The sequence below is a fragment of the Osmerus eperlanus genome, chromosome 26, assembly GCF_963692335.1.
Source record: "Osmerus eperlanus chromosome 26, fOsmEpe2.1, whole genome shotgun sequence".
Classification (NCBI taxonomy): domain Eukaryota; kingdom Metazoa; phylum Chordata; class Actinopteri; order Osmeriformes; family Osmeridae; genus Osmerus; species Osmerus eperlanus.
In genome coordinates, this window is record NC_085043.1 from 7,877,870 (window position 1) to 7,896,976 (window position 19,107).

A 19,107-nucleotide genomic window follows, 5' to 3' on the forward strand; every position below is an offset into this window, starting at 1 on the left:
TGGAGAGACATTCAGTGTCTCTGGTGGAGGTGGGGAGTTGATTCCACCACTGGGGGGCCAGACAGGAGAAGAGCTTGTGTTGGGAGCGGGCGGTCTTGAGCGGTGGGACCACCAGGCGGTTGTCTGAAGAAGACCGTAGGTGATGGGTGGGGGTGTAAGGCTGCAGGAGAGACTTGATGTAGACGGGTGCAGTCCCGTTCACTGCTCGGAAGGTCAATACCAGGGTCTTGAATCTGATACGGGCCATGATAGGTAGCCAGTGGAGAGAGATGAGGAGCGGGGTAACATGGGAGCGTCTGGGTAGATTGTAGACCAGGCGGGCCGCTGCGTTCTGAATCCTCTGAAGAGGGCGGGTTGCACATGCCGGGAGACCAGCGAGCACTTGAACACATGACTCAAATAACTTAAAACTAGGTCGCCATAAAGAATGAACAGGCTACATACTGGTGTATTTTATTTTTCATAAACAGTCAACTGGAAACTTCTCCAAACTTGATTGTGTAAATGCACATTTACTCATTTAGAAGACACTTTTGTCCAAAACGACGTACTAAATGGAGTGGTCAGAGATATGTGTTAGTTTGAGTCTTTACTGTAGAATTAACTGGAACAAAACATATAGCCTAAGTAAAATGTCACCAAAGTGGGGAACAGTGGCTTTTTCTAAAGATCGTTCAGCCAGCAGAGGAGTAGGTGGAGGCCAAAGGCCTGGAGCACAGGCAGATATATTGCCCAGCCAGTTTTACAGCCCAGGCAGTGTTAGTACAACAGGGGGCATTGTTTTTGTATGGTTTGGAACGGTGAGAATCTACAGCGCTCTCTACTGGACAAACTCATGAACTGCAACCTGTTAACCATTGGTTTGGTACTGAAAGGACTAAATCCATATCATTCTGTTTTAAAGAGAATTAGATAAGTTTTTATTTATTTATTGGGAAATCAATACATTTTAGAAATACCTGTTTTTTTACAAATATGTTCAGTTATAAAACAATAAAAATGAAATGAAAAGGTAAATGAATAATTTAAAAAAATGACTCGGGCAGGGGAAAGTTTGCAAAAAGAAGATTTCTTCTTCATAAAAATACAAATTATCAAATAAATGTGATATTTTGTGACGCAAAGCATTACATTGCATAGGAAGTGTATTAACATAGCTATTACAATGTTATCTAATCTAATATAATCAACACATAATCAACCATAGTGAATCATTTAACAAAATTAGCTCATGAAAATTGAAAAATATAAATGCATATTGAAGTGTTTTCCAAATTGTAGAAATAAAATTTAAAAAGACGTAAGACATTGTTTCTTAGAACTGCACTGTCAAGTGAAGTTGAGCATAGCAGCAGTGCATTGTGAATGACCGCAAAGACAACACACACCAGTGATATGACTGCCAATGTTCAATAAAAAAAATAAAAAGACAAATTAAACTGCTGTTCTGGTGAATTCGGAGAGATGCATTAGATGAGACACCATTTTAATCATGTATATGTATATATACATTGTCAGTAATCACAATGTACACCTTTTTTGCCAGTAACCATAAGCCTGCATCAGCCTGGTCATGTTAGAATAATCTGGTCTGCAAACACTCAGATGAGAATACAAAAGTATATACACAAAGTATATACACAAAGTATATACACAAAGTATATACACAAAGTATATGTTCGTTCACTCGTTTTGGTTTATCTCACCATGGCAACCAGTAGATCGGTTTACAGACAGAACTAGAAAAAACTTCACAAACAGTAGACTGCATTGGTACAAAACCCAAACTTGAAATAGCACAAGTTATTTTTCGTTCCGAATTTAATTTGGATACACGTCACATTATACATGTTTTACAATTTCAGTAGCAATCCTTTGGTGAAGTGATTCGGACGTGCTGCGGTTGTGTTTTGTCTGTGGTCGTTGCCGTGAGCAATACCCAGGGAGAGCTCCAACACAGTAATCACACTCTACTTCTCTCAGGTTTATGACACTGCCACCCTTATCTCAGTAGACAGAACAAAGTCAACGCACCAATCTACAACCAACAGCATCCAACCAAGCCTTCATCCACAAGTCGCAGCGAAGCGAAGGCCGAATGACTTTGGAAAACCTCTTTCCCAACCCACTCCAGACTCCCCCAGCTAGCGCAGTCCAGGGTGGGAGTCAGTGTCACCTGGCAACCTGTTGGTGTATCGCTGGTTCAACAGTGCTTCACGCAAGACAATGTCCAAGCATTTTCCTGGAGGAGCTAAAGCATTCATGGTCAGTGTAGTCATTATGGAATGGGATAAACAGTGGTTCTATATACAAAATGGAAAGGGGAAAAACTACCCCAAAAAAAGCATTTCCGTTGCTCCGTATCGTGTGTGTGTGTGCATGTTTGCGTGTGCAAACGTGTATGTGTATCTGTGTGTGTATGTACATGCGTGTGTGAATGCATATGTGAGTACGTGCGTGCATGTGTACGTGAGTGTGTGTGCACGTGTGAGAGTGTGTTTTTCTGCAGCTTGCGGGCAGCTTTGGTCTCAGTGTTGACGTGGGTCTCTCGTTCTTCCCGCCGTCTCAGCATGCGCAGGCTGTGTTCAGGAGTGTCGAATTGTCTTGAGAACCGAGGCGTTCAGAACCTGGTGCGTCGAGCGGGGCCACGTTGGGGCCCTCGCTACTGGCCCTTATCGTAGTCCTTCACCATGCGCTTGATGTGGAACAGTTTGTGTCTCAGCTGGCGACACTCCACCTTCTTAGACCGGTATTCGGACGTCTGAGGAGAAGCAGAGACACGCCCGATGAGTAAACAAACGCACCCCGGAGGTACGCAGATAACAGGGAAGACAGGCAGGGGGCGCTGTGTGCAAAGCGAGTGATTCTGTGCGACTTGAACTCGCTCGTCCTCTCACCCGCTTCACGTCCTTCAGACGGTTGTACTCCTCGGCCACGCCCTGAGGAGAGACGGGAGAGATTGGGTATCTAACGCAACGTTAGGAGACTACACACACACATACACACACACATGTATACACACACACATGTATACACACACACACACATACGCACACACGCACACAGCATGCTTCTTAAACCCCGTGGTCACTCACACACTCTTTCGAGGGAGGGGCAAAGGGGGAATGGGGCATTGGCGTTGCCGTGACAACCAGCGCTGGTCAAAAGTTTAACTTTTGCGCTCTGAACAGAACAGTCTGCTCTGCCAGGAAAAAAAAGGCTCCTGATTGATATTAAGTGGAAAAGGGGGTTGTCGTTCAAATAACGCTTAGTGTGACAATGGCCTAAATCAGAATTGGGTTTCAGGGTGTGTGTATAAAGTTTCAAGTTTATTGGCCACTTGGTCACGTACAAACCTAGGAAATCTTAGTTCTGCTCCTCTCAGCTGTCCCACCGGTCTAACCTAAACCTTAATTTCTCTCATTAGGATTAGGGTTATAAAAAATCCTAATCCGGTGTGAGCTGATAAGGGTGTCGGGCGTCTGACCTGGTATTTGGAGGAGCCCTCGTCCAGCAAGTCCAGCTGTCTGCTCAGTTTGTTCATCTGATCGTTGATGTCGTCCATCTCTGCACACAGCTGCTTGTACTCCCTTAGGTCGGCGTCAAACTCCCTCTTATACTCATGACGCTGACCGTCTGAGGTGATCTGGGGGTAGTTGCTGGGTCGGGGGAGAAGGAGAGAGATAAAGCGAGGGAGTGAGAGAGAGAGAGAGAGAGAGAGAGAGAGTGAAGGGGGAGGGCGAGAGACATAGAAGAGGAGGAAGCGAGAGAGGGGTGGACAGAAATAAAAGAGAGAGGGAGAGTAAGACTCTTGCAACCAACAGGTGGAGGCCACAAGTGCGCTGGTCAGACAAGGGGGTCCAGACTGCTTGTGTCCCCCGAGCCCAGTCAGGGAGCCTGGGCAGCAGAAGCCTGGTTCTGCAGCTCTGACTAACCACTGACCTCCACCACTCAAACCTTTGGCCCAATTCTCTCATTATTTGAAATTACAAACCCATGTGGAATGGCATGCCAGAGGAGATTAGTTACTCTGCTGAACAGAACACAGCCAGGAGAGACCACTACCTGTGTGTGTGTGTGTGTGTGTGTGTGTACACATGCAAGGGTATGTGTGTGATATGTGACTATGCCTACCAGTATTCAACCCTGTATGCATACCTTCCATGCAGGCATATGTAAGTGAGCGTGAATGTGTGTGTGTGTAACTGTGTACAGTACATAAGCAAGAGTAGGGAGGAGTGTTTTCGGATGTGATTGTGTGTGTGTGTGAGAGTGTGTGAGAGTGTGTGTGTGTGTGTGTGAGAGTGTGTGTGAGAGTGTGTGTGTGAGAGTGTGTGAGTGTGTGTGTGTGAGAGTGTGTGTGTGTGAGAGTGTGTGTGTGAGAGTGTGTGTGAGTGTGTGTGTGAGAGTGTGTGTGTAAGAGTGTGTGAGAGTGTGTGAGAGTGTGTGAGAGTGTGTGTGTGTGTGTGTGTGTGTGTGTAGCCCTCACCTCTCCAGGTGCTCTGCGTCCAGCTCGTTGCCCGTGTCTCCTCCCGTGGTGTACTCCGTCTCGTACTGAGACTCGTCCAGCTCCGGGTTCCGACGGCGCCTCTTCCCCCGGTTGGCGGAGGGCTTGCGGACCCCGGCTGCCTCCTCTGAGGGGCTGGAGCTCACCCCGCCACCACGGGAGGGCTCGTCCGATGGCCGGCTGGACCGATCGGAGTACCTGAAACACGTTCCCAAAACGAAACATCCGACGGTCATTTATCTGTCCGAGTGATGACAAATCAAGATGATAATACACGGGGGGAGGTGTGGGGGATTTGAACCTGGGATCTCTTGATCAGTAGTCTAATACCCTGACCACTGAGCAAAACTCATCTATGTTATAAAAGCATCAGCTAAATGAATTACCAACACACATATGAATGGATTTTATGGTTCTCTCAAGGTAGTGAACCAGCTACCTCCTCTCAAGTTATCTTTATGATCATGCGTCTAGTTAGAACATCCCTATTTTGCTCCTGACCTACATGCCATCAAGCACATCATAAAGTAAACACACAGAAAGATGTTCCTGAAACCAGAAACCAGCAAGGGTCCGTGACGGACACGTAGGCTTGTCCTCACATTTAGTCATTTAGTCATTTAGCAGACGCTCTTATCCAGAGCAACTCAGCGTATCCTGTCCTGTCCTCAGCGTACAGGACAGGAAACAAGTTCAATTTAGTGAGTTTACAGGGATTTTGTGCTGTCTCTTGGGATTGGCCAGGGCATTACAGCAGCATATTACACCACATACCAGATGACATAAGTGAGGGAGCTTTGGGAGGCTTGAGGTTTCTCTACTGTAGGAAAAACAACCTTGCGTACTGTAAAGCACAATCTAGAAAGGACAGAAGTCCAGACTTTCGCTGATGGAATCACTGAGAAAGAACAATCGCCATGGAAGCTGAATGTTAACGTAGAACTTTGTAAACAGAACTACTTCCTCGAAGTAATCAGTGTTCCGCTGTTTACTCACACATTGTTGTTGTACGTTTCCCCAATTAGAACGCTGCTTTCTGGCTTGGCCGGGTAGGAGATGATGCTATTGGCCGAGGTGTTGAGTGCCCCGCCCCCCTTCTCTGACATCACGACTGTAGGGGCATCATGGGTACTGTTGTTGTCCTCCACCTGGTTCACCTTAACCAATCAAAAACAAGAACTTCATCAGCAAATGACAACAGTCTAAACTAAGGATGTGTAGCTCTTGTGCCCATGTTCACGATCTGAGTAACTTATAATAATAATGTGCTCATTTCACAGACTTCACTTCCTTTACAGTTGCGTTTCTCCACTTGGCCTTGGCACAATTAGTTTACTTGGAGAAGAGAATGTTCTTGTTGGTTGTGTTGCAGAGGCAACTGTTCTCTGAGTAGCAGGAATGTTTTTATTGAAACATTTAGTTGCTGAGTTTGGCTAAGTAGTGAGGCATTTATCTGGACTAGAATACTTAGTAAAAGGTCCTAAATGAAATGTGGACTGGTTGGCTTGGTTATGGCTTGGTTCGTCAGTTTTATGGGGATAACATGCAAATCGCCTTAGAGTATTCGGCTTTCATTAACACATTTACTACACGAAAATCTGGACTCTAAACTGTATTTTGCCATTTTGAATCTTGGAGATGCGATCACAGAAGAAATATGCAGAGGAATTAAGTAGGTAATGTCATCATCGAAACATTTTCACGGCAGCTTCATAACCCTAAACACAACAGCAACTCTTTTCGTCAAACACTTCCTCTTTTTGTTCGAAAAGAGTCTTGTGTCTCCTGAACACCTGCAGCCGACCGGGTTCCTCGGTCCTCGTCACAAAAGGAAGTGCTCCATGGGCTATAAACAAAGGAAGGATCATCTGTGGAGCAAACTCTTTCCTGTGTGACTAGGGGAGTGTGAAGGGCAACTCTGGACAATAGAGGCCCCCGGCCAGGGGTCACTGTGGCTCTCAGAGCTGCTCTGGCCAATCAGTCAGTACCCACGGGCCAAAGCAATGTGCTTGACACATTAACACGGTGAAACAGTAGCCCGTTTCATGACTCATACTGAAGCATCTTAAACAACAATGCCACGAAGCAGAATCCACATGGCCTGCAGAATCGAAAGCGTTTTAAGCGGGGGAAATATCCTAAGCTCTCCAGTTGTTCAGCAGTAGGCGATCGGGCTTGATCGGTCTTTCAAAAATGGTTGAAAGCAGAAGTCCTCTGGATCTCTCCATCGGAGCGGCCGAAGGAGTCGACCGGAGGGTGTGGCGTTTTTCTCCTGCAGCTGCTGGAGAGGCCGCCTTTGAAGAGCGCAAGTCATCCAGGAATTCCAACCGTGCCCTCTCCGCATGGTGCACGGTGGCCGCAGGGCCGGCAGGAGGCTGAGTAAGCAAGGGTGGAATGTCTGAGGCCTGAGACCTGGGGTAGGGAGCTGGCTACGGGGGGAGGAGAGGTGGAGGGATGGGGGAAAGACAGAGGTGTGGGAGGGAGGGAGGGAGGACAGAGGTGCGGGAGGGAGGGAGGGAGGGAGGGAAGACAGAGGTGCGGGAGGGAGGGAGGGAGGGAGGACAGAGGTGCGGGAGGGAAGACAGAGGTGCGGGAGGGAGGGAGGGAGGTCAAGCGGAAGGTGGATTTGGAGGAAGGAAAAGTCAGGGGACTCAGGGAGATCAGCAGGTTCTTGTGGTGTAGGTAAACTTGGAGGCTGGGGTTTTGGCTCATGGGAGAGGAAACTGCTTTGTGCTACACAGTGCTAGGAGGTTATATTGAGCATCCCTAATTGACAGATTCATTGCAGGGGTTTTAGAGAATGTTGAAACAAATGCTATTAGCTGAACACAATCCCTTCTGACAGGTTGCCTAAAAGGGTGAATCCGAAATAACAAACAATGCAGTTGCAGAGCAGAGATTCACTACACTCTTTCAAAATAACCATAACCGTATTTGAGATAGTAGGTCAACGTCAGGAAATGTGTCCCTCTAAATAAGAAAAAAAAACTGTACAGTACATTTACGACAGTCAATCATTTCAAACCAACTACAACTGATGTTGCCTGGGAGGAAATTCTACTCTCTAAACCTACAAGCAGCAGCCATCCGTCCATGAGCAGATGTCCCCCCCCCCCACCCCCCCGCTCTTGTGGAACGTGTGACATCATCCAGTGTTAAACAATGCAGCGTCTCCAGACTGAATGCGGCCAGTGTGTGAGGTCATCAGAGAGAGACGGAGCACCAGGCAGCCGTGTCATTAAAGGCTGCTGTTTACATGACTCACTGCAGGGCTAAGGCTGCCCTTACCCAGCCTCAAGTCCTCCCAACACCTCTGGCGTGGGCTCTCCAGTTGGTACTGACAACCCGCTCGGCAAACAACAAATGTGTCAAACCCACCATGACACTCCTCTGTGGTGTCCCCACACACAGCCCCCCACAGCCAGGCTCAAGTCCTGCCATCCATTCCCTGTGTTTTCCCCCCGGTAAACACAGCGCCTACAAGTTCACTTTATTTCCCTAGTTCACTCAGTACACATGCACTTCCTTAATCCTTACAAATGGGTAGCTCGAGTGATTCCCTATGTCAATAAATAAACAATGCAAAGAATCGTCTAAAACGCTGAGCAACGGATCAATAATTCACCTCAAACCTTTCTGACCCAAGCCAAGCCCTCAGGACGTTGTTTACGTCTAACTGTAGCAGCCTGGGTGCTCTGGTGTGGTTAATGATCACCCAGAGTGAAACTAGGTGGAACAAGCAGAACAAACAGCTACTATCAGCCCTACCATGTGACCACTGGGAACACTACAGTGGTCACACGATATACACAATAAAAGTCAAGTTAAGAGTCCTTAACAGTTTTCTGAGAAGGTTAACAAGAGCAGAGAAAGGGCTTCCGTGAGGCGTGTAGCCTGAAACCTGATAACAGAACTGAGTTTATGAGAGTTGACAGAGTATTAACCAATGTAATAGGAAAATGTATCGTTATTAGCACCTTGCTACTTTACTTTACAAGATTACGGTAATTTTGTCCTGTTACACACACACATACTTACATACACACACACACATTAAGTTTCCTCCACAGAATTTCACGTTGTGTACGTTGTGTTTTCCATAATAACTCTGACCTCCCCTGTAATCAAAATGAATTGTCATAAATGTTGACACCCCTGGTGGACTGTGACCTCACATAGATGAGGTCACGTGACTGAAGCGAGGGAAAACATCCACCAAGACTCTGAAGTCTTTCTGGAAATAAGGCGTGTGCTTTAGATCTCCACATTTAACCACAACGTTGCGTAATCCCTTCTCCTGTTCCCGACCGAGAAGCCCTGATAAGAAGGCTCTCAGTGAGATGAATCATGAGGCCTACACACCTTGATAAAGACGTGTTAAAATACACAAACAAAAGTCAGGTCTGGTCAAGACCAACACCGGTCAAGACATTTCTGATGAAGTAGATCTTGAGCCTCAGTCTAAATCTCTCAATCACTTTGACTGTTGAGCCGCACAGGCCGTCGGTTTCGTACCTACGACCGAATCACAGCCGCGCTGATATTCAGTAATAGCCACTCCCTCTCATGTGATAACCCCGTCTCACCCAGTCCTCCACGTCGCGGCCCTCAGGGGCCAGTCCTCCAGTCAGGGGCGCATCCCAGTAGATGTTGGGCTTCCCGTAGCGCCAGATCTTGCTGCGTGTTTTGTGCGCGAAGACAGCAGCGACCACCAAGGCGATCACCACCAGGAATCCACACACCATGGCCACGCCCTGGGGGGACAACGTCAACATGTTGACATATGACATACACACACAGTTCTACACACACACACACACACACACACGTGCTAAACAAACACACACAGTTCTTCACACAAACACTCTTACTGTTTGTCTGTTAGTGGGACATCACGTATTGTTATGTAGTTACATAGTAGTCATTGTAACCTTAATTGAAATCGTTGCCACATACTAACTCTTCATGTAAACTACCAGACAACATCATTTTCTTTTCTTTTCCAAAATGACACTTAAAACTTGATATAAGTTGGGCAGGACCCCCCCCCGCCTCACCTCTTGTGGGTCCACAAAGCAGTAGTGGTACAGGTACTGGTTGTACATGGGGAAGCCTCCTACCCCTCCCATGTTGGAGTAGCCAGCCCCATACAGATTCTGACACATCATCAACATAGGGTTGTACATCATGCTGGAGGAGCTCTGGGCCATAGGGTTCACCCCGACGATGTACACGATGCTGATGATGCCTTCGAGGAAGGCCATGATGCAGCTGGTCACCAGGATCGCCAGGTAGAACTTCCTGCAGCGGAACACGGCCGTCTTGGAGAAACCGGCGATGAAGAAGCCCAGCGCCACCACGAAGTTGATGGCCGCCATGGCGATCATGCTGGTTTTAGCCGAGTAGGGCGTCGGGTAGGAGCTGTATTGGTTGCCGTAGCCCCCATACCCTCCTCCGTACCCTCCTCCGTACCCTGATCCATAGCTGCTGCCATAGTTACTGCCATAGCCCCCATACCCCCCCACCCCTGACCCGTACGACCCCATGCCCATCTGGTACCCTTGCATGTCCCACATCAGAGTGGAGGCCACGCAGGCGAATATAGCCACACAGAGCACCACCACCACGCCCATCATGGCCTTGACGATGCCGGGCGGAGAGATCCACTTGTAGAAGTGCTGGGGCTTCTCCTCCATGTAGTAGGACCCCGGGGGGGGCGGGTAGGGATCGAAGTCACTCTTGGGGGAGGTGAAGCTAACTGGTGGGCCGTAGCCATTGGAGGGGGCGGTGTAGGGAGGGCTGTACACGGGAGGGCTGTCGTAACGCTGTTTCTCGAACATACTGGCACGTATGCAGGAGCCTGGGGAACACAACAAGCAGATACCGTCAGATACAAGATGTGACATGGTAGAAGTCCAAGAAGTACTGGGAGATACAATATCTGGCCAAGTTTCGGACAACACCAAGACGTTTACTTTGATAAATGCAGCTGCGGGTCGTTAGGGAGAGCAGGGCTTGGCTCTCTTCAGGAAAACGGTTTGATGGATTTGTGGGAATGTGTGCCGTGCTGTTGTTCAAACAGATCTGAGATTTGCTTAGTGCTCGCGCATTCACTCGCTTCTCTGCTGAAGGTGCCCTACTTTCTTTTCCTGAACCGAGGTAGCGAGTGCACAGACCTCACAAGCAATTACACCCAAAACAAGTCACACATAGTCATTTCCAACATTACACGCTGTAGCGCCCCAGAGGCCTGACCTCAGCTCGGAGTTCTGTGAAGCAGCCAAGGCAGAAACGGCGTGGAGACGTCGGTACCAGGAATCAAGAGTTCCGCCGACAGCACAAAGCTATCGTTCTTCCAGTCAACCCCAAGCTGTGGGAGTCTCCCCTCAATCCCTCATATTGTCCAGCGGACTTTGAACATTTCACATCCCGCCCTCGGCCTGCCAAGTTTTGTTTTTGTTTTGTTTCAAATCATTCACAGATACGCTACTCTTGCAGGGTAAACATGCCAAACAATGACCATTCTTCTGCTGCTCTCTACACACACACACACACACACTAGGGGGTGGGGGGAGGGGGCATGGGGGGCCAGGAAGGGCGGCAATGTGTGTGTGGGGGGGGATGAGGGGAATTGGCCGTTTTGAACAAATACCAGACATAATTGCAGATGATTCCGAAAGAAGTTTCAGAATAATGTGCTCGAGACAGAAAATAACAAATAACGAATAATAACCTCGCTTCTGAAGTGAAGGTCATCTCAGTTTGGGACATCTGCAGAGTGCCCATTGTTCCACTCAGTAATCTGCAACCGTGTAACACGCCGACAGAACGTCCTGTGAACATTTTGGATAACAGCACAGCAGCGCGGAGCTACAGGAGGAGACAGCTACATGAGGAACCGTGAAGAAGCACTCCCTGGCCCTCTAAACGGGACTCTCCTAACAAAGGCCAGACTGTCCATCCTGGAGGCCTGGCAGGCAGGCAGGCAGGCAGAGCCCAGCCCCCGGCTCTGCAGCCATTACTCTGGTCTTTACGACCCTGTCTGGCACAGCTACTGTAAGGGACTTGCCTCGGGGGCCCCCCATCTCAGTCACCTTCCCTTCATCCTCCCCTCCTTACGCCCCCTAGATCCTTCATCCTCCCCTCCTTACGCCCCCTAGATCCTTCATCCTCCCCTCCTTATGCCCCCTAGATCCTTCATCCTCCCCTCCTTATGCCCCCTAGATCCTTCATCCTCCCCTCCTTACGCCCCCTAGATCCTTCATCCTCCCCTCCTTACGCCCCCTAGATCCTTCATCCTCCCCTCCTTATGCCCCCTAGATCCTTCATCCTCCACTCCTTAAGCCCCCTAGATCCTTCATCCTCCCCTCCTTAAGCCCCCTAGATCCTTCATCCTCCCCTCCTTATGCCCCCTAGATCCTTCATCCTCCCCTCCTTAAGCCCCCTAGATCCTTCATCCTCCCCTCCTTATGCCCCCTAGATCCTTCATCCTCCCCTCCTTATGCCCCCTAGATCCTTCATCCTCCCCTCCTTAAGCCCCCTAGATCCTTCATCCTCCCCTCCTTACGCCCCCTAAATCCTTCATCCTCCCCTCCTTACGCCCCCTAGATCCTTCATCCTCCCCTCCTTACGCCCCCTAAATCCTTCATCCTCCCCTCCTTACGCCCCCTAGATCCTTCATCCTCCACTCTCGCCCTCCCTTCTTTCTCCCACTGTGCCACCCTCCTTTTTTTTCTTTATACTCAACTTCTCGGCTTTGTTTTTGGAGTAGGCTAGGTGGGCCGGGCGCGCGGGGGGGGGGGCTATGGGAGATTCGAAGCTGCTAGTCGCAGGGACGGCGTTGCCATGGTAATAGGTGAGCACATAAAAAATAGAAAAAGAGGCACAGCCTAGAGAGGATCCAACAAGAGCTCTTCTGTGTGGTTCCCGAGTGGATGGAGTGGGAGCAAGGCAGGGAGGGGAGGGGAGGAGGGAGGGGAGGAGGGAGGGGAGGGGAGGGGAGGGGAGGGGAGGGGAGGGGAGGGGAGGGGAGGGGAGGGGAGGGGAGGGAGGCGAGAGGATCAGGTGTCTTCTCTGGGGGGGAAGGGCGGGGCCACAATCCTCTGTTGAGGATCATCAACCGCATGCTCACTGGCCCCTGTCCTCCTTAGAGAACAATTCCCCCCCCCCCATCACCCCAGATCCACACACACACATCTCAGTATGGGACACCTGGAGTGTGCACCTGTCAAGCTCTCCCTATGGGTCTACAAATACACTGTACTACAAACACCAGGACACACCCCGACCATAAAATGTGCTCCCATACTGAAGCACTTTAGTGTACACCTGTAGGCACCGTGGATGAAAAGAACCTGCTCCATTTTGGTAGAACAATACGACAGGAACATGGTGTTTATCTCTGACAAAGCCAGAAGACTTTCCATATACTGAGATGCTGTCGAGCACATTCAATTAACGTCTTGTGGTTGACTTTTTTTAGCTTTTTTAAGCCCCATTCACATGCTTCACGTCACAAATAATTAACTCCATGCCTTCCATAGGCTGTAACTGATACCAAGCATAATTAGGCCTATAGTTTCATCACCATTATTGCGCTCAAAGGTACGCCAGTTTCATATGATGGTACAATTGCACTACAAAGCAGGAATTTGTGTGTGTTATTATGAACTTAATCAAAATGTTTAGTCTTATAACGGAAAGTATTCACTGAGTAGGCCTGTACATGTATTTTTTCTTTGTCCGTTTCTTTGCTATGCAATACGCTTGGAAAACCAATCACATGCTTCAAAAGAAAGCATTTGAAAATAATCTTCCAGTTATAAACGATCTTATTCCTAATGTCAGAATATTGTGTTTGTATTCAATCTCACTTTCCACTCCTTCTGATGGAAGTTAATTTCACTTACCTGAAGTTGATAGAAAAAAGAAGCACTCGACCAATCTCGTCTGTCCGAAATCGAACCCGAATTCGCTTTTTCTTCGGTTTGTCAAGTTCCAACAATTCTTCTTCGAGTCTGTTTGTATAATCTTCGTGGGCTACCTATTATTAGTCAAAAATATGTCGCTCGCTACACTAAATCCTTCCGACTCCTGTACGCAGATACAACGGTCCTAAAAGACCTCTGAACAAGTGTTTCGTGCACTACGCTTGCCCAAGAAGGGACGTCGGATAGCGGAGTCCAGCCCTATGTAGTAAGGTGCGCTAGCCGATACAAGGGTGAAAGACTGTGTGGTCAGTTCTAGAGACACGCAATTCCTCCCCTTTAAAAAAAAGATAAGGACGTCGAAACAGGTAGGTTAGAGAAAAGTATTCATGCAAACTCCCGAGTCCCGAAAAAAACTATCTTTTGGCTTACAGTGCCATCGTCCGGACTGAAAATGTTGATTCAAGCGTATGGGTCACCGAGCTGGACTTTGACATCAAGATATTGGCTTGGTCCGTGACGCGACTGCTTATTCAGTCATTTAAACACTTTTTCTTGTCCTTTTAAAAACGTAGAGATAATATTGTTTCTGTAGTAGGCTAATAATACAATAATGTACAGATTAAAAAATTACAAAAAACTGAAAGTATCATAGGGGAGTGAACCTTCTGCAGATTTATTTGAGTGAATAACTAAAGCACTGGGTTAATTCAATTAATCTTCGACAATTAATTCAGTGAACTGACTTCATGGTCATTGAGGTGAGTTTGATTTCAAATATAGTTCAGTAGTTGGACGCTAGATGGCGATGCAAGTTATTTTCTCCCTGGTAGAATAACTATGAATTCCCCAAATAAAAATCTCCAAGTAGGTTCCCTGCAAACAGCCCTGTTCTAAGAACCAACATATTTGGGTCATTGAAACAAGAATATCAGAACTTGTAAACTTCTCTCCACTCTTGATACAAATCAATGTATACAGCATGGCAATAGAGGATTTTATTATGAACTGTTGAAGACTGCATAAAAATTAGAAATTGTATTAAAATCCCCACGGATTTAGCTTTCATTGGCGGATCTTGATCGGCCAGATGAGGATGGTGCATAGAGACACACCCGCTGCCATGGCGACGCCACCGGTTACGATCACCATGACATCGCGATAGAACCACACGCAGGCTGGGCAGCAAGTTTCTGTGCTGTTGAAAAAAATACACAGCACCATCATTTCCTTGACTGGTATACAAGTACAGGGTTTCCTGAAGGTAACATTCATGCTTTATGGGACAGTGAAAGGATGAGACAATGAAAGACGGGGGAGAGACAGGAAAAGACATGCAGGGAATAGTCTGGGCTGGAACCCGAGCTGTGAGTCGTCCGATTCTGTCCCTCCACTCACCTACAGGGGTGCATGCTTTGTATGATGATAACTCCCAAGCCGTTGGCCATCTTGTCCGTGAAGCTCATCGCCCCGTACACAAACGCCCCACTTTGCTGGCGGGACAAGACAGAACGTTCAGCTCAAAAGTCACACGCATCCAGCCACGGCGAGAAGCTACGTCGTGGCGGCGTTAGAACGGTTTGGATTTTTTTTTTTTATGTTCCCGGCTCGTTCTCACCGTTTGGTGCCCGATGAGACGTGCCGTCATGGAGAGCGACATGACAAGGACGGTGGCGGAGCCCGCCCCCAGCAGCACCCCTGCCCCGTACACCTGCCGACCCATCTTCACATCCACCAGCACCCAGTAGGAGAAGCCCGACACCAGCAGCAGGCCCAGGAAATACGTCATCTGAGGTCAGACGGCCACAGAGGTCATTTACATTTAGTCATTTAGCAGACGCTCTTATCCAGAGCGACTTACAGTAAGTACAGGGACATTCTCCCCGAGGCAAGTAGGGTGAAGTGCCTTGCCCAAGGACACAACGTCATCTGGCACAGCCGGAAATCGAACCAACAACCTTCTGATTAATAGCCCGACTCCCTAACCGCTCAGCCATCTGACCCCCCCTCATTTAGGGGGATACGGGCACAGCTCAGTGGTAGAGCACCTGGCTGCATGTCGAGAGGTTGCAGGTTAAGAAATCCCTGTGTCTGTAGCTTTCGATGACATTGTCTGCATGTGCACATAGGATAGCTGAACTTTCAGTAGTGAAGTCCCGGAAGTAGGTCAAAGTAAAAACTGTGGTTTCAGAGTATATGGGTAGCTGTCATGTGAAAATGATCACAGAGTTCACACCAAGACATGCCATCACAGAGAGAGAAAGCAAGAGAGAGAGAGAAGAGAGAGAGCAAGAGAGCGATACAGAGACTCACATTTATGCCTATGAGCTTGCTGACTGGTTTCATGACCAGCGAGCATACAAACCCACTGACGTACATAACCAGGGGGATGGTAGCAATGAAGTTCTGCAAAAGACGAAGGAAGGCGCAGGTTTCACAAACGGTTCTGTTAAGAAAAAACAATCCCAAAACCACTCAAACGTCGTCTGAAGGTGTTCCAGCAGGGCCTACCTTGGGCAACAGCAGGGCATTGGTCAGATACATGGACATGTAGGTTTGGGATAGGTTGACCATCAGCCTGGTACACATGTACAGGAACGCAACCTGAAACCAACATGAACCATAGACACTGCTCACCAACAGTTTGAACCACATGTCCATGTCCACAAACTCGTGTCACTGTGTGTGTGTGAAAAAGTGTCAAAGAGATCCACTGATGTGATATGATTTCCCTTTCCACTGCTTGAAAGTGACTTGTTCAGATCTCAAATGTAGGATAAAGATGTGTTTGTTCAGGAGGAATCTTTTTATGTCGCATTTCCTCTTTTGTTGTAAGTTGTCAAATTCTGTGAAAGAAGCCTTTATAAGTATTCACTTTTAGGAAGTAGTTTTCTAATTCCAAACATTAGATTTCACAACAGTAAAACGTGGAAAAGCAAAAAAAAAAATTCTATGAAATTCTAGGGACTCCCCCCCCCCCCCCCAGACACACTCCCGAGAGTCACAGGTCATTTGTAACCTAGAGAGTGACCTGGTAGAAGGCAGGTTCCTTGAGCCAGTGATTCCACTGCAGCAGAGTCTGGGACGAGGTCTCCTGGTTCAGAGAGAGGAGAGGCTGGCCCTCCTCCTCCTCCTCCCGGCCAGACTCCTCCCGGGCAGGGCCTGTCTCCCGGGTGCCCAGGTGGAAGACCAGAGAGAACACCGCTCCGATAGCCAACACGATGAGGGACAGGTCCTTGGGAGAGAGAGACAGAGAGAGACAGACAGACAGACAGATGGAGAGAGACAGACAGACGGAGGGAGAGAGAGACAGAGGGAGAGAGAGACAGAGAGACAGAGGGAGAGAGAGAGACAGAGAGAGAGAGAGAGGAATGAAAATGAAGGAGTTGGAAATAAAGATGTAGAGAGAGAAATGGAAATAGAAAATTTAGATAGAGAGAAAGAGAGCCCAAATTCGAATACATAGTACACACTATACAACATTCCACTGGTAACATTTCAACAGACCATTGGTAAGCACGTCGTACAGTTTACGGGCATATTCGCTACCGGGCCATGTACTGGCAGACCAGCTCCCCTACCCTGAATATGGGGATGTCGACACGGCCCAGACTGTCAGAGATGAGAGGCTGCTGGGCCTGGAAGTGGAAGAGTAACCAGGCCACGGCGTACACGGTGATGTTGGCCACCACGGTGAACGCATACCTGCACAGACAGGACCAGGACGTGAGGGCAGGCCGCTAGGTCGACGTGAAGTCAGGCCGCTAGGTCGACACAGGCATCTCCGGAGACGGTTTTAGAAATTCGCACCACGATTATGCTGAATGCCAGGATATGAAATGTGAGATTGATGTCTTAAAGCCTCTGGAATTTAGGCTTGCAGTGGGTGCTTTCATTTCCGATGAAAATCCAAATCTCCACATTAATTCTCTAATGAAAAATTAAAGCCTGGTTTCAAGGAAAGGCAAACAAACACATGAAACTTGGCAATCATTCAGGCAGCTTAGAAACATCCACTGCTCTCATTAAGAAGGCTAAATCTGATTACTTCCTGAGTATAATTTCAAATGTAACATTCTGTTGACCATTTAGGGAGCTAAAACCTCACAACATGTTCCCAAATTACATCTGGTTCAGAAACAATTGCAGATATTGTCCATACAAAGAAGTACTGCATTACATTTGTTTGAAAGGACCTTCAGAATGAAGATAAATCCTTTATGCCAGTTATGACATTCCAAACTTAATGATTTTCCTTCCAATTCATTCCCATTAGTTTAACCAACCATAACCCCTGAAACCCACCCCATTGGTCAATCTGTTCAGTTCTGACAGAGCTAAAGGCAAAACAAACAGGGAACTTTTACACCCGGCAACCCTTGTGTTAGCTCCCTTAACAGTCCTGGACCAGTTAGGAACAATGGTAGAGAAACTGAGAGAGAGAGAGAGAGACAGAGAGAGAGAGAAGGAGAGAGGGGGAGAGAGAGGGAGGGCGAGAGAGCGAGAGGGAGAGAGAGGGCGAGAGAGAGAGGGGAGAGCGATTCACATGTGAGCGTGAGAAGGGAAAGGGGGGGGGGGGGTTCACCTGCAGGCGGTCAGCTCCACCTTGGCATGCTCACCAGACACCAGCTCTGGGATGAGCGAGAGATGAGAGATCTGGGTGGAGGCCCAGCCAAACTGGAAGATGATGATGAAGGGGATGAAATAGGTGAGACCCACCCAGCGTGGGGTGTTCTCATCACAACCCAGGCATGGGTTGAAGATGAAGGGGAAGGAGACAAGCACGCTAAGGGTCCCTGGACGGATGGGGTTGGCATGGAAGAACATTTGTATTTTATCACCCTCAAATCTGTATTTTTTTTGTGTGCAAGGTGTGACGGTATGGTAATGTGGGATATATCATCTAAAGACTAACGGTGCAACCAATGTAAAGTAGGTAGCAGCAAACAAAATAAAAACCTATGTTGCTTTCAATACGACTACTTACCCACTAAATGCCATGTTTTTCTTTTGCCATAGGCTGCGCATCCTGGAGTTCGATCGGATTCGTATCCAACTAGGGGAGTGGAGAGCGCGTCCGCTATTTGACCCACCAGCAGCAAAACACCTGCATAGGTGCTCGGGAATCCCAGCACGGAGTGGTAGTAAACCAGTAAATAGGTAAACCACAAAGAGGCGCACAGATCGTTCAAAAAGTGGCCAACTGCGTAACTTAACCGCCTGCCGACCTGTAAAGATCGCTCCATAGGCAACGGATCCATGGTAAAAAGTTACAAAACCCGTATTCCAGAATTACAGTCTAACTTCGAAAATGTTCACATCTGTCAATTGTGTTGCTGCAGTTCTGAGCGGATTCAATCCCCAATATTGTCATTTTAATGGAAGTGCTCCTAATATTGGGATAATTTATATGGGGGGGGGGGGGGGGGGGGGACGGGACAACGACGACAATGTTGCACACATAAGGATTGCGTCAAGCTCTCTTGCCTGGTCAGCTGAATCGGTTTCCCAATGGGTCTCAAACGTTCAAACCTATTTCAAGACTATTTGCACTAATTGCGGTCGTTTCCTCAAAAATAAAACATTTGTGGCGGATGACTCAGGTGTCACTCTGTCTCTTACAAAAATACGACGATAACCCAAATACGGTGATGTTTCGGGTTTCAAGCCGTT

The 19,107-nt window shown here is 48.0% G+C and overlaps 2 protein-coding genes across 2 annotated transcripts; both read right to left on the bottom strand.

Moving 5' to 3' along the window:
- Positions 1 to 438: 438 nt before the first annotated feature.
- Positions 439 to 13,851, bottom strand: si:ch73-61d6.3 (occludin). Its single transcript, XM_062452888.1, has 8 exons — positions 13,417 to 13,851; positions 9,565 to 10,367; positions 9,094 to 9,261; positions 5,504 to 5,664; positions 4,490 to 4,705; positions 3,488 to 3,659; positions 2,898 to 2,939; positions 439 to 2,761 (listed from the first exon to the last, which is right to left on the bottom strand). Exons 2-8 carry the CDS (start codon positions 10,345 to 10,347, stop codon positions 2,663 to 2,665), a joined length of 1,641 nt encoding a protein of 546 aa, XP_062308872.1. The 5' UTR covers positions 10,348 to 10,367; positions 13,417 to 13,851; the 3' UTR covers positions 439 to 2,662.
- A 245-nt stretch (positions 13,852 to 14,096) lies between these two features.
- Positions 14,097 to 18,857, bottom strand: mfsd12b (major facilitator superfamily domain containing 12b). The gene is made up of 9 exons (XM_062452607.1): positions 18,422 to 18,857; positions 18,020 to 18,230; positions 17,016 to 17,139; positions 16,466 to 16,669; positions 15,946 to 16,038; positions 15,748 to 15,840; positions 15,053 to 15,223; positions 14,833 to 14,927; positions 14,097 to 14,632 (listed from the first exon to the last, which is right to left on the bottom strand). Exons 1-9 carry the CDS (start codon positions 18,693 to 18,695, stop codon positions 14,500 to 14,502), a joined length of 1,398 nt encoding a protein of 465 aa, XP_062308591.1. The 5' UTR covers positions 18,696 to 18,857; the 3' UTR covers positions 14,097 to 14,499.
- Between the last annotated feature and the right edge of the window lie 250 nt (positions 18,858 to 19,107).